The 16,292-nt window shown below is 35.9% G+C and overlaps 1 protein-coding gene across 1 annotated transcript in view; it reads right to left on the bottom strand.

The window, feature by feature from the left end:
* The window catches only part of LOC113078858 (protein NLRC5-like), a 65,453-nt gene that overhangs the window by 44,859 nt on the left and 4,302 nt on the right, over nt 1-16,292 (bottom strand). The window contains 4 exon segments of the mRNA XM_026251166.1: nt 3,547-3,648; nt 4,294-4,398; nt 4,582-4,638; nt 4,887-4,985. Coding sequence (XP_026106951.1) covers nt 3,547-3,648; nt 4,294-4,398; nt 4,582-4,638; nt 4,887-4,985 — 363 coding nt within the window.

Genomic DNA, 16,292 nt, shown 5'->3' with positions numbered 1-16,292 from the left:
CTTTTATTTGGTCCACAATGTTTGTAATGTTGTCTTAGTTGTCTCAAATATAGTAATAACAACAACAGCTGAGTGATGCTTTAACAACAAGTTATCAAAAAAATGCATCAATGCACATTTTCGCAGATAACCGTCAGCTTTGCCTCGCCGATGTGTTATATTTGATAGCTGCAGTCATGGAAAATGAAAGAAAAATAGTATCCTTAGTATGAATTCAAGCAGGTTAAATGTCAAGCCAAATTACCCTGTGCTTATATTTTCTAAAAGCTGCATAGTATTACACCATATTTTAGATTTGAAACATTTAACTTTTAACATTGTTATATTATCCTAAAGAAATTGTGGTTTACTTTTCATCTGAGCATTAAAAGTGGGTAGCCTATATTAGTGAGCTAGACTAAATACATGGATCTATATGCGAAATGTCAGTATTCTCACATATTAGGCCTATATTTGTCACAAGTAAAAAAAAAAAAAAAAACGAATAAAAATGTATATATTAAAATTCCTTAAAACAGCATGCATTTTTGACAAACACATATTTTGTTATTCATTACCTGTCCTTTATTTCAACAGATAACTTCTTGAAAAAAAAAATATATATTTTTGTACACTGATTAAGAAACCATTGTTTAATAAATTATTTCCTTTATTTTAGTAAAACGTGAGGCACTGTATAATTTCGCTCCCATCGTTTATGCCTAACTAAAACAAGAAACAAATAAATTAAAACTGGCCACGATTTAGCTAAATCATTGAAACTGAAAAGAATGGATGGATTAATAAAATGTCCTCATGTTTAAACTCGAGTGCACATGACATAAAAAGAGCTTCATTAAAGGGATACTTCACTTTCAAAATAAAATTTTGATATGTTTTAGCTTACCTCTAGGGCATCCAAGATGTAGGTGTCTTTGTTTCCGTTCCCATTTTTATATTTTTAGGTTAAACCGTTCTTGTCTGTGACTCATATAATGGAGGTCTATGGTCACCACCTCAAAGAGCATGCACAGAGGAGTCCAAATTAAACAATTCCCTATCGTAAGTACACATTGATGAACTAAGACACGAAACAAGCGGTTTGTGTAAGAAAACGAACAGTATTTATACCATTTTTACCCCTTGTACACAACCAAGTCCAATTGATCTGAGGGCGCGCATGCTTCCTGATGTCATGTGACGTTTGCTCGTGCTCTGGCCAGGTGGCAAGGAAGTCGACCGGAAGTTGAATTCGGCTGCGTGCTGCCATCTTGTAGCAGAACTTTACTTGCGTTAGCATTCCCATTGACTCCCATTCATTTTGGCGTCACTTTGACAGCGAATAACTTTACATCTGAGGCTTTTAAAGTCTCCGTTTGTCCATTATTTATTTCTAAAGATACACGGCAATGTATAAAGGGCTCCTTTACCTTCTATGTTACATTATGGCCCTGTAGAAACAGTTTTTGTAAAAAATAGGCTAACAATTGCGTCATAACCACTTGACTCTCTGTCGCATTACCATACAGACAGGAGGAGAAGCTCGCAGGCAATTAACTTAATATGGCGTTACATTTTAAAATACTATACAAAATAATTAATCAGAATACTTACTCCTGCTCACTCACGACAAAGAACTCCCAGCTCAAGCTCGCCGTCTCTGCAAGATTAACGATGGCAGTTTGCACGCACAGCTACTAGAAGATTTACATCTGTCAGACAGGTTGCTGACGTCGTCAAGCTTCGTTTGAGTCTGCGCGTCAGAAACGGAAGTGCTAAAAAACACTAAAAATGGGCTTCAATTGTCTCAGTTGAGTTCCAATGGGGTCGCTGTGTCCATTTCTTTTACTGTCTATGGCTCTGGCTTAGTCTGCTGAAGCGCGGAAAGCCCCGTAAGTGGTCTCTCGCACGTGTACATCACTCATTGTTTACACTTACTGTCTATGGTTTACACAGAGATTTTGGAAGTGTTACCTTTCACTCAGAAGATCTGAACACATTTGGACGTACAGGAAATTGCAATGGAAGACAATTTCAATATATCAACAGACAGCGTAGAATTTTTTTCACAGCCATATTTATTTGAACCAGAATGCACAGCTCAAGTACTCAGGAGAGATGGAGGAAGTATCTGCTGCAGCAGCACGTCTTCAAGCCTCAGAGAGACAGAGATCTCTTCAAAATTGGTGGTGTTTTATTAGCAAGTGTTGTGAGATGCAAACAGAAGTGGAGAGCATATGTTGTCATGAATGGAACAACTACAAGACGACAATGAGGACATTGACAGTATCGCATCACACACCTGCCTGACTGAAGATCCTGAGTTTTCTCCGCTGTTGAGTTGCAGGCAGCGTTTTGCACGGTGTGTTTTGTTTGCCACGTATAAACTGGAGGCGACGTCCAAGGCCAGAGGGACCGAATGGCACGCCGTCAATAGAGTGAGTAATGTGTTGTATTTTAATTATAATCACAACGATTATAGCGTGCATTATAAACAAATTTAATTAATTACAATTACTGTATTAAATTTCAGACAGTGCAGATTGGTGGCATATCTTGTGCTAAACAGTAAACAATGAGTACAATGTACACTCGCGAGAGATCACTTCCGGCGCTTTCAGCGCTTGTGCAGACTAAGCCAGAGCGCTCGCACATGTCACATCAGGAAGCACGCGCGCCCTCAGATCAGTTGGATGTGGTTGTGTACAAGAGGTAAAAATTATATAAATACTGTTCGTTTTCTTACACAAACCACTCGTCTCGTGTCCTAGGTCATCAATGTGTACTTACGATGGGGAATTGTTTAATTTGGACTCCTCTGTGCATGCTCTTTGAGGTGGTGACCATTGACCTCCATTATATGAGTCACAGACAAGAACAGTTTGACCTAAAATATCAAAATGGAAACTACTGTGGAAACAAAGACACCTACATCTTGGATGTCCTTGAGGTAAGCTAAAACATTCCAAAATTTAATTTGAAAGTGAACTATCCCTTTAATTGACAACTTCAGTGATTTTAAAGAGAGCCACCTTTACTTTCTTTTGTACATTTATATATTTATATAAAACTCCCCCCAAAAAATTTGCAGCCACATTTAAAAGCAGCAGTGGATTTTTCTTAATATATAAGAGTGCAAGATTTGCACATTGCAACTCGCAACATTTATTCTTATTTGTCTACAAATTTTATCTTCATTAAAAATGTTGCATGTAAAAAAAAATCTAATGCATATGCAAAATGTAAAACTGCAATCTTATTCACAGTCTATATCATTTTATAATTAATTCTACAATAATATATAACTTAACCTGCTTCGTATCTTTATTATTTAATGTAAAAGATTTATTAAAATAAGTTTAAATAGTTAATAAAGAAACTTCATTTTAATTCTTATTATATTAGCGTTAGCCACTTATGCTAATGATTAACTACTCTGTAATTACAGTGTTCATTTCAATCCGTATTGTAAATTTTTGAACCAAATATGTAGGGGTCTATGATAAATACTTACTGAAATACTTTCTAACAGTCTATTGGTGACCAAAAATAGGAAACATTAAATACCTTTTGGTAGATGTTTTCCTCTTACTGAAGTTTGGTCCATCACCTTTTGAATGGTCAGTTTTCACAGACACAGAGCTGACCACATCAGAGCCTGATTTTTCGCTAATGAGAAAAGGAGTTTCATTTAAAGGGATGTTACCTTTAATGTTCTAATTAAATTAAGTTCCCAAAACTTTCTCTCTGCATGCTATACTGTAACCATTCATTATTATTCTTCACTCAACTGCAGGGGAAAAATTTGCTAATTAGCTATTGAACACCACTCCAAGACTCCACAATGTGAGTGGCTTTTTCCATTAACTGCAGTTAATTCCATTTTATTCTAAAATTTCCTGCATGAATACCACAACTATAAGCAGTTACATTTCTTATTTAACATTTGTTCTGCCACCATATGAATTACCAGCTACCTATTTCCTGCATCCCTTCATGGATGTTAGTCTCTAGCAGAGAAAATGTCCTAATCTATAAAAGCTTACAAACGCTGTGTTAGTTATCCACTGACTCAAGGCTAAAAGGCTTGTCGCAAGGCTATTCCGTGAGTTTCTTCTGATGCTTTTAGTTTAATGACTTTTAAGAAGTTTATGATCCGTCAATTTACTTGGTTGCGAGTTAAATTGTAGTAAACCAAACATTTTGACAAATATTTGACAAACCAACTTTGACTCACTGTTGACTATTGACATAAAAAAAAAAAAAAAAAAAAAAACATTTTGCATGATCAACGTTAAGAAAAACATAAATTACCTTTCAGATGATGATGGAGTTTTCTCACTGAAGTTTGGTCCATCACCTTTTGAATGGTCACTCCTCATAGACACAGAACTGGACACAGGTGAACCTGATCTTTCACTGACAAGAACAGAGAAATCACTATTAAAAGAGATTCTTCAGTCTCATTTGAAGAGCATTTGCCCTTCTAATGACTATGAACAGAAGAATGTTTATGTGTAGTTTTCTGTATAATCCATTAAGTTCAATCACAGACACAACAGTAAAGAAATATAAATAATGTATGTAAAGCACAAAAAATACCTTTTAGCTTGTGATGGTGTTTCCTCACTGAAGGACACATGTAGGCCCAATTTTTCACTAATAATAACACAAAGGAGTTTTCTCAGTCTCATTCGAAGAGGCTTCATTCAGATGGTAATTACAGTAAGCACAATTTAACAAACTATAAATATGCATTATTGTTCTTGAATCTTCTCCCATCAACAGCTATCACAATGCTATAACTAAATTGCTATTTTGAGAGACAAAACGCTATGATATAGTCAAGAATAAATACTTCCTAACACAGTCTATGTGTGTCTTACAATAAGAAACACATGAAATACCTTTTTTTAGGTGTTTCCCCATTGAAAAGTGGTCCATCACCTTTCAACTGATCACTCTTTACACACTCAGAGCTGGAAACCTCAGAGTATGATCCTTCCCTAATGACACAAAGAGAAAAGAGAAAAAAAAAAAAACATTTTATGGCAGGAGGTACTTATATTAAGTTTAATATATATATATATATATATATATATATATATATATATGGAATTTTTTTTTTTTTTTTTGTATCTTTTGACATGATATCAGTAACTTAATGTTCTTGTCGCTTTGTGTTTGACTGGCTAAGGAGACATCTCACTTGAAACTTTTTTTTTTTTTTTTATACATTACCACCACCAAACTGTCCTGAAAATTTCATTTTGCAGACACTTTAATCCAAAACAACATGCATTTCAATAAAGACAGGTTTTATCAGTTTGAACACAAATATGATCTACTCTTCTGAGTTAGAGCAACACAAACAGAAACAATGTTGTGAGACCTGGCAGATCACCAATGTTAAAATACCTCAGCTAACCGACTGTTGTCACTGTCCACACTGCTGTGACATGACTAATGCCTTTTCGTTTCAGAGAAATGTAATGTTGAAACTGAGGTGCAAACAACATCTTTATTGTAAGAGGAAACACATAATTGTATCAAATTTCTCACCCATCTGGCAAACTTTTATGATAAACACTTGGCTTTATGGTAAAAGAGCTGCAATATTGAAACTTAAGTAGTGTTTAATATGATTGTTTAAAAACAGACTCAGTCTTACTTCTGTTCCACTGAGACACTCATCTCAGTAGGAGAGTTTTTTCCTCGCTCCTAAACTGCCATACAGGACTGTTGTCTTTGTGTTGAAGACATTCAGCTGCTCAGCACAACCTGGACATGAGGTGAAAAAAAAGAAAAATTTTGAGTTGGCAACAAACAAGTATGGCGTTATTTTAATAATAAGCACATTATTGTAGCGCGAAAGCACAGTAATACAATACGCGAGCGCCAATCTCTCCGCTCGTGCGCGGATTTACTTTGCTCTAGCACAGAACCGGATGCGGGTGCTCAGATATATGCTGCTTAAAATGTGTCCATTGTCTCATTCAATCTGTGTCCAGTGCATGCTCAAATCTCTCTGGGTCATGCGCTATGGATATTAATTTTTTTCCGCACCTGAATTAAACGTTGTCAAATGTTTTCATTATGCACTTTTAAAAAGTAGTCTCAAAACAGATTTGTGCAGGGCCTTTCCTTTTCTTTGCACATATGCATCTCTCTGTGAAATAGTCTACTTTGATAACACTATTTTAAAATGTACTGTAAATAAAGCTTTAACCAATCAGACCTCCACAACTGACCGATGAAAATACTATGTGAAATATTATTGAGTGAACTGAACCTGGAATTCTTTTGACAATCAAAGATGGATCTTTAATTTCTTTCCAGTTTAATAATATTTAGCAATGTTAATGATATAGAAATGGCCAGGAATTGGGTGCTTGGATGATTTGTATATAAACCTCTATCCAACTGGTTGGTCTCTAAGCAATTTGTCTAAAAACAACATATTATAGCCTATGGCCCTAAAGACTTTATATAAAACATCAATGTTATGTCATAATGTCAGATAGATACTTCAACTGAATGTAAAATCATAGCAACAAATCCTCAGTTGGTATGATGGCAATAATAAGTAACAACTCCTCAAATCAACAACAAATGTAAAAAATAGATGTAAATAATGCAAGATATAACACTAAATGCTCTAATAGCATTACTGTTTAATTGTATTATTATTATTTTTAATGCAGTGTTTGTTTTCAGTTCAGATTTTTTTTTTCATGAAAATCCACTATTAGCTACACATTCAATGGCATTTCAAGTGATACGATAGATATATGCAATTACATTGTCTGCAAATGCATTAAACCCATAGAATATAATGTAGTAATGTTATGGCAAATATGAAAATTTCATTATAGTGTTATATTTGGTCTCCAAATCTTAAGTGAGAGAGAGAGAGAGAGAGAGAGAGATAGATAGATAGATAGATAGATAGATAGATAGATAGATAGATAGATAGATAGATAGATAGATAGATAGATAGATAGATAGATACAGACACACACACACACACACGCAATCAATCCATCTTTTATTACAGACTCAAGGTCCAAAAAAAACCAAGACAATAGGACAACATATAAAACCCACACAATAAAAAGTTACAAAATGCAACAATACCAATGTCTCCACAGCTTTGACTGATACCGTGTAGTACTAGCCCTTATATTTGATAGACCCACAATGATCTCATTTTTCGAATCATTTAGCCGGCAGATAAATCTATAAATAAGATTTCGTAACAGTGCTTTAAAGTGCACTCACAAACATTTCACTTGCACTATGCCATCTAGGTCTCTTTATTAAAATTTTCATTCCGTCATTATAAGCTACCTGCAGCTTCTGTAATCTAGATGTTCTATAGTTGAACCAAAGATGAGCAGTATAAAGTGTTGTACAATATGCTTTAAAAAGTGACACCTTCACCTCATCTGAACAGAAACTAAATTTACGTAACCGTGTATTTCCCTGCATATACTGTACATCATACGGCGTTGTCTTTCAATATCCTCATCGTCTGTCATGCGTTCTGTGATGAAATGTCCAAGGTATTTTACTTTCACAGACACAGTAAGACTCTTATTAGACAACTTAAAGACTGGAAATTTTATATTTCTATCCTCCCGTGTTCTTCAAATCATAACCTCACTCTTTTTAGGATTATATAAGATATCATGTTCAAGACCAAATCCAGAACACATATTTAAAAGCTGTTGAAGACCAGCACTACAAGATCATCTGCATACATAAAATGATTAACTAGAATATTCCCAATCATACAGCCAGTTTTGCAAGCATTCAAACATTCAGATAGATCATCCATGTAAAGATTAAACAAGATTGGAGACAAAATCCCCCCTTGTCTCACGCCATTACTAACCCCAAAAGGGGCAAAAGGGGCAGAGACTTTATTGACCCATTTTACTTGCATCATCTGGTGGGCATACCAATAAGCCAGGATTCTCACAGTATATTCTGGCATCCCTCTTTGTCTCATTTTAGAGAATAACTTTGCATGATTAACTCGATAAAAAGCTTTAGATGCATCAATGAAGCACTTAAAGACTGATGAGTTTTTATCTCTATACTTGTTTACAATTTCCTTTAATGCATAGATGCAAAGATCAGTGCCATGTTTAGCCTTAAATCCAAACTGGTTGTTTGTAGAAGTAATAAACTCATTTAACCTATCCAGCAAGATTTTTTCTAGCACTTTAGATAAGATACTAGCTAAAGCTATAGGTCTATAATTATCCAAGTTGCCTACCATTCCAGTTTTGTTCTTAATAACTGGCACTAACAGAACAGACAACATTGAGTCTGGTAACACACCATGAATCAAGAGGCCAGTAAAACAGACAGCTAATAAAGGGGCTGTCCTCTTACTTCCATATTTAAGATGTTCAGCAGAAATATTATCTAGGCCACTAGCTTTACTTTGAGGCAATTTAGTTATAGCACGATCCACCTCACGTGACATAATCACTGTTGGATCATTAACTTGAATATCATCCACATTATTCAAGTCATTTTGGATTACTTGAATCAGACACAATTCTGATTGGTTGATAACTTTTGACAATGTTTAATTCAGGTGCGGAAAAAATGAATATCTATAGCGCATGAGCCCAGAGAGATGTGAGCGTGCACAGGACACAGTTTGAGCAAGAGGAGATACACGTTTTAAGTGCGCGCACTCTTTCCGGGCGAGAGCAGCTATATCTGAGCGCATGCGTCCGGTTTTGTTCTAGAGCATTTAACGTGAAGTTGAGATGTTGCTCGGAAAGAAGGCGAAAACCCAAATAGGTGTCGGCAAATAAAAGAATATGCACGAGGGATGACGTCGTAACTTTCCAGAGTTTAATAAAAGTACTTAAACATCACACACTCATCCGCATACATGGGGAGTCGAGTGAGGAAAAGAAAAGAAGTGTACAAACATCTAACTCCGGTCACAAAAGAAAATATCAACCTCACAGATCGGTAGAGCCGGTAAATCCTCTTCCCACCTATCAGTTCTACCTCAGACACCCTCTACGCACATGAATATGGAAGCATATGGGTAGCAATATTCAATTTGGAATGTAATATGCAAATTGACGATGCAATATGTAAAATGGCAATGCATTTCTGAATTTACATTTTCCAATAAATTTGTGCAACGTTTGGTGCAAAATAAAAATGAAATTACATAATTTTCATTTGCCATTTCACACACTAGTTTTAATATGTAAAATGAATACTAATTTTAACACTTTATAAGTTGCAAAATTAAAATGTAATTAAAATTGTATTACAGAAATGATTAGATATGTATAACATGTTCAAGCAAAAACTGTGGCAAAATTATCATTCAAATGTTATTTTTCTTAATTGCATTAACACTCACAGTCAAGACACTTACGATTGCATTTTCATTCAATGTCCCAAAATGAATGTAGCAAAATTCAATGTGCACATTGAAAATGCATCCCGAGCCGATCACGTGTCCACTAGGGGTGGTTAATCTGTCTGATTTCCCGATTCGATTCGATTACGATTATTGAAGTCCCGATTCGATTACAGTCGATTTTCGATTATTAACGATTCTCGATTAGCGATTATTGATTTTCCATTTCACAACAGTAAGTAGTAAACAAACTGTGTAAATCATTACTAATACAGTTTTTCTCAATCACTTTGGTGCATTTTTCAAAACAGAAATGAAATTCTCAAAACTACTTGTACAACCTCCACATCATCTAGTCACTTGTGCACATCATAAAACCAGTTTCTCATTCTTTTGAACAAGTTGCGATTGCTTTTGTACATTCATGCAATTGATTACTCACATTTATCTGCAGTTTCCTAAATTATCAGTTGCTAATATCATGTTGCTCAAAATGTATTATATAGTTTTCTGTGCAATAGTCTTACCCCTCAAAACATCTAGCCTTTAGTTCATCGTATCAGTCATTCAATGCAAAATTGTTAATCTAGTTGTCAAAAACTGCCTAGCACACTTTTTATTTTCATTTTTACACATTATTATTAGACTTTTTGTAAATTTGGCATGAATTGTACAAGTGAATCTTTACTAATGAAAAGAATGTAGCTGATAAACCAATGATAAACCATTTCTCTGAAATAGCTCAAAGGTTCATCTCATGAATCTTCAGTTAGAAAGCATATATGGTATATACAGAGGAAAACACAAGTGTTACAAATTCTGACAATTGACTTATTTTCATCTTTGTGTCCATATTTATTTTTTCTTTTCTATATCACAATGACATTGTAAAGGTGTTTTTTTTTTTTTGGTCAGACTATGTAAAAGTGTAACTGGGAATTCTATCCAGTCTCTTTCAGTCAATATCCCACATACAGTAATGTGTAAATGTGTACGTTTGAAATGGATATATGGCATACATAAGCATATGGCATATTGTTCAATACAGTAGTTTACATCAGATCATCCCTCCAGAGTACACTGTTATATTGACAACATGGCTAAGCAATTTGACTGTCTTATCCGCACACAATGACACAAGGACTTGTCATTCTGATGGCACTGATATGTTCATTGACACAGATATTTATTTTTGAGAGATGAACTAAGGATTTTGAGCAGGAGACTGACTTTTGCAGGTCATCCATTATGTTTAGATATTTGTACGAGTTGTTTTGAGAAATGCACTTTCTGTTTTGCAAATTGTGAGTTTGATTCGAAAAATGTACCAAAGCGACTGAGAAAAACTGTAAATGGTAGAAACAAACCGAATGCATGTAGCGGTTGGGATTTTCAGTTTACTACATGCAGCAGGCACTCTGATTCCATGTATGAGGCACATATATATTATTCATATGACGCACAAACACAAGTAGACAAGACCTTTTTAGTTCAAAATCTATGCCCCGTGTCACATCGCCTCTGCTTCTGCTATGAGCAGCGCGGCCAGATCTGCCTCGCGCACGCGCCGAGTGTGCACAGCTCGGACTACTGTCAGTATCATTGCTACTCTCCACCTTGCCTCCTAACTGTCCTATGAATACTTCGACCTCGTCTAATATACCCAGAGGCATTCGACAAGTCTCCACTACAATACTGTCGCCGCGATTGCAGAGAGGTGCGGTCAGAAGACAAATATACATGTCTAGCGCGGAAAAAATCTCTCGCGTCGTGCCCGCAACAATAACACGCCTGCTAATTTCGCAATGAACATTCCGACCCCTGTAAACATTGTTCACACCTCTGACATTTGGCAAAGGACCATTTACATTGGGCAAAGAATTCACCGTTTGTGCTTGGTGTAGGGCTATACTTTCACTTTCAGTATCACCGTCATCTTCTGAATACAGATATTCCCCTTCCGAATCAGTGTCCGCGAATAGAAGTCCCAACACGGTTGGTCGCTCGCTCCTGATTTTTCCATTTTACACACCTGCTCTGGCTGCTTGCTAACTGGAACTGGGCGCGTTCGTGACGTTCAACTCCCGGTATAAAAAAGTTTACAAAATAAAATAATGCAAAAAAAAAAAAAAAAAAATCGATTTTTGAAAATTTCATAATCGATTCATACTCGTCCATAACATACTCGCGATTAATCAATAATCGATTTTTTTCACCACCCCTAGTGTCCACCCCCTCCAGCCACGTCAATCACTGTGTGAACAAGGCGGGGCTTGCAGAAGGTCAAGAGACTCAAGACACAAGAATAGGATTCAAGTGAGAGAACATGGACAAGACAGTTGGTCCGTGTACGTTTTGATCATTTCGGTTTATGGCTTCAATATTTAATTAGCACTTGTGGGCAGAGCTGAAACGCTGCTTTCATCTGATTGGTCGAATCGCTCCGACTTCAGCTCGGTCTTTTCATTCTTTCAGACAGAATAAGAGTCAGTACGAGTCTGAGATGTGATGTACTGTAGGGCTGTCAAAATTGCTAAAAAATGACGTTTGAATATTCCCTCTAAAAAAACCACGAATATTCAAACTATTCGAACATCTGGTTGCGCATGGTGTAAATGACGGGCATTACGATAATAACAGGACAAAATAATACAAAGAGACATAACTACTTGTATAGGTAGTCTATTTAAGTTTAAAACCTGTTAACCTGCACCAGAACGACCTCGTCCTCAAAGCCTCTCCAAACGCACGTGTCAGTGATTATGAATAGATTAAATGAAACAGGACAAATTTAATCTTGACAAACTATGTAACGTTATCATTGTAATGATCTAAGCCTCAAGCATCAACGACAGATCGCTGTTTTTCAATGGAAAGCTTATAAAGACTGTATTTGCTACATTTGTGTAAGCAGTTCACATAAAAAAATAAGCTGTAAAACGCTGTACATACCAGATCCGTCGTAATAACGAGTCATAAACAAATCCACAGCAGTTTGGAAGGTAAGGGTCCACTGAACGACATCTCATGAAGCACGTTTAGTCCAACGAAGCAATAAAGTTGTAATATGGATCATAATTCCTTTGTTTACATTTCATTTCTTCAGCGACAGAATTGTTTGCGTCTGTTATGGAATGACTCACGGTCGGAAACTGCGCCTTGGTAGTAAAAACACTGCAGGGTTTTGCAGCGTACAGTGTCACAAACAGAATGAGGCGATCCAGCGGAAAAAATAATGAATGAAAAATAGGCGGAAGATAGTTTATTTGAATTTGGCGCTCCCTCTTGGGACCATGTGACGCGCTCTGACGCACCTGTCAGCTGATGGAGGCGGAACTTACAGCGATCGTCTTTTTCTTTGTTTTTTATTTCTTTTTAATTTTCGACAGTTTTTTATATGTGAGAGTATGTTTTAAGTTGAATGTGAATGTATCTGCATGATTACCATCTGTTTGAGTTCAAATCAGCCCAAATCAGATCGCTATTACTGAATGATGATGGCTATCAAAGTGAGCGCGTCTCTATGAATAGAGTGAGTGGATTATAATCGCATATGAATGATAATTTTGCCCCAGTTTTTGCTTGAACATGTTATATCTAATCATTTCTGTAATACATTTTCATTTTAATTTTGCAACTTATAAAGCATAAAAATTAGTATTCATTTTACATATTAAAACTAGTGTGTGAAATGGCAAATGAAAATGATGTAATTTAATTTTCATTTTCATTTTGCACCAAACGTTGCACGAATGTATTGGAAAATGTAAATGTAAATTCAGAAATGCATTGCCATTTTACATATTGCATCGTCATTTTGCATATTACATTCAAATTTAATATTATGCTTCCATATGCGCAGTAGTTCTTTTCAGATTACCATAAAAGTGACCGTTGGCAACAGAATTCCGCGCGCGGTATACCGCCTACAAATTTCCTTTTAGTTGGGGTGACGCGTCATTTCTGATTAGGCTATAAATAGTGCATTTCCATTCATGTCGAGGCATACACCTCCGATTGACTCGGGGGTTCCCATTTGCTTCCAACGTGCAGGTGATTTGACTGCGGCTGTATGCCAGCTTTTGCGTGCTCCTGAAATGATTTCTTTTGGTAAGCTGTTATTGCAGTAATTTGTGGGAACCAACTGTCTGGTCGGGATTCTGACGAGTGGGTATGGGTTTTTAGTGTATTTCAGGCACATGTAAACCAACTTTTTATCTATCTTTTTCCACCCAATATTTCTGAACTGCGAATGGGTTCATCGCCTGCCTTCAACACTTTAGATTTCGTAATATAAACTTCAAATGATTACAGCTTAACATAAGCTAGATTGCTTTGAAAGCTTTGTGAATAATACAATAGTTTGCAAAAACTTGTTTCCGTATTTAATTTTTAAATCAAAACGGCGTTAAAGGACCAGTTGAAGAAACAGATGTAAAACCAGCTGCTGCTGCAGTAACAACTGCATTTCATCTTTTACCATAAGATGGCAGTAAAGTAGCCTATATGTCTTCTATTAGTTAACCCTTGGGTTCGCCCAGATTTGAAAGTGTAATGTAAAGCACTTCTTCAAAGTGTAAACCCGGTGGTTTTCATGAAGTGGTTTATTATAACCGTTTTTGATCTCTTAAATATATCCTGCATTCATCCAATTAGCCAAAAACACTGGCTTCAAGGAGGACAAATTACAATTGAAATCTCAATGTGCATGCTCAAAGTGAATAATAATCACAAACAAATTGTATGCAAAGAGTGCTCGGGAGTAAACTGCAATTAGGTGAACTTTGTGAATGAAGGAGCAAAAGCAACTTTCGCGTTAGCATTTGCTCCAACAGCAAAAGTCAAGTTACCATTATTTTTATAGCACTAGGTCTAAAACAGTGCCGGCCCGTCTGACAGGAGGTGTGTTCAACTTGAAGCAGTGCTGTGCAGACAGATCAGTGTTTGATACTGAAGTACCGTGAGAATTATAAATAGTAATGGCCAGCTCTGCATGCTTTGCTATCCAGTTGCAGGATACTTTGATGTTAAAAACTTATAGATTATTTCTGTGTAGCACCCAAGTCAACACACATACAGATGACACACCAGGGCTGTACAGTTCTTTTAAAAACATTTAATGATGTTTTTGCTCCAAATTTATTTCGTTACATGATCCAGTGTTAGAAATAACTTTCTTTTGTGATCTGACATGGAAATTCTTCTTACTGCCATAATCCATCCCTCTGTTTTTGTTCTTCTTTTGGAAAGTCATCGAATCACAATTTTAGAATTTTCTTTTCCTCAACTGGTTGTAGATGAAATTAACTAATTTCATAACTGATTATCTTCACATGGTTATTGAACTGAACAGAATCAATACTGAACTGACTTGAGCTGAATAATGTATTTCTAGAGGTGCTTTACAGCAGAATTGTTTCCCGTTTATGAAGCTGCTTTGAAACAATGTGTATTCTTGTACTGACTATCATCAAAATCATAGTGATATTAAAGTGCTATTTTATAAAGTTATGAAAATTATATTAAATTAATTAACTGTTTTGTACTAATTAACATTGTTAATTATTGCAAGATTAATGTTAAGAGGCCTACATCTCCAAGATGTTTGCTAAAGAGCACTTCATGTTGAAAATATCTGTTGTATATCTGACAAACATCAGAAAGCACGGAAAGCAGTTTATCATGCATTCTGTATCATAAACATCTTAAAGACATTGTATAAATGTCTAGCATTTATCAGGATCAAGCTATTGCAAATGAGCACATGCTCTAAAAAAATAATACTTCTTTCAGATGAAAACATGCACATCGTGGAGATTCTAGGCTAGTTAAAATTAAAAGTTTCTAAACTCTGTACAAACTCTGTGAAACCAATTTGAATACATTTAAGTTAAAACTTATTAAGAACTTTAGTAACTTAACAGAGCGAACAGTATTGTTAAAGTTGTTGTTGATCAGTGTTCTGATTGGTTGTGGATATATAGTTGTGAGGTAAGTATCTGTCCTTTACTGATGAATCAGACATTCTCACATCAGGACACAGAAACATATGTCAAATATATTTGCTACCCTGCTGACAACAGGTGAATCCAGTCTAATGTGTTTACTGATCTGAATTCAACTCAACACCAAGGAATAATAATAAAGAATATTACAGAAAATAAAACATCACATCACTATGTTTTTGTACCATAGTATAATCGTAGCGCTATCTAAGTACTAGGGTGCCACAAAGTATCATGGCATTACCTTCTGATTCCATCAGTGTAATACTATACGGTACTCAAAAACTGCATTCTTCCATCTTAGAAACATTGCCAAGCTACGAAACATGTTATCTGTTTCTGATGCAGAAAAGCTAGTTCATGCATTCATGACCTCTAGACTGGACTATTGTAATGCACTTCTAGGTGGTTGTCCTGCTTCGTCAATAAACAAGCTACAGGTAGTCCAAAATGCAGCAGCTAGAGTCCTTACCAGGTCAAGAAAATATGATCATATTACCCCAATTTTACAGTCTCTGCACTGGCTACCTATTAAGTTCCGTATCAGTTACAAATTATCATTACTTACCTATAAGGCCCTAAATGGTTTAGCTCCTGCGTACCTAACTAGCCTTCTACCACGTTACAACCCATCACGCACCCTAAGGTCACAAAACGCTGGACTTTTGGTCGTTCCTAGGATAGCAAAGTCCACTAAAGGAGGTAGAGCTTTCTCACATTTGGCTCCCAAACTCTGGAATAGCCTTCCTGATAATGTTCGGGGTTCAGACACACTCTCTCTGTTTAAATCTAGATTAAAAACACATCTCTTTCGCCAAGCATTCGAATAATGTATCTTTTTAATTGTGAGTGTAGTTGCATCTGATCAAAGGTGCATTTTTATTCATTAGCTTGGGTTAAAC

This window comes from Carassius auratus, unplaced genomic scaffold, assembly GCF_003368295.1.
Source record: "Carassius auratus strain Wakin unplaced genomic scaffold, ASM336829v1 scaf_tig00026882, whole genome shotgun sequence".
In the NCBI taxonomy this organism is placed as follows: domain Eukaryota; kingdom Metazoa; phylum Chordata; class Actinopteri; order Cypriniformes; family Cyprinidae; genus Carassius; species Carassius auratus.
This window is presented reverse-complemented; position numbering and strand designations above follow the sequence as displayed.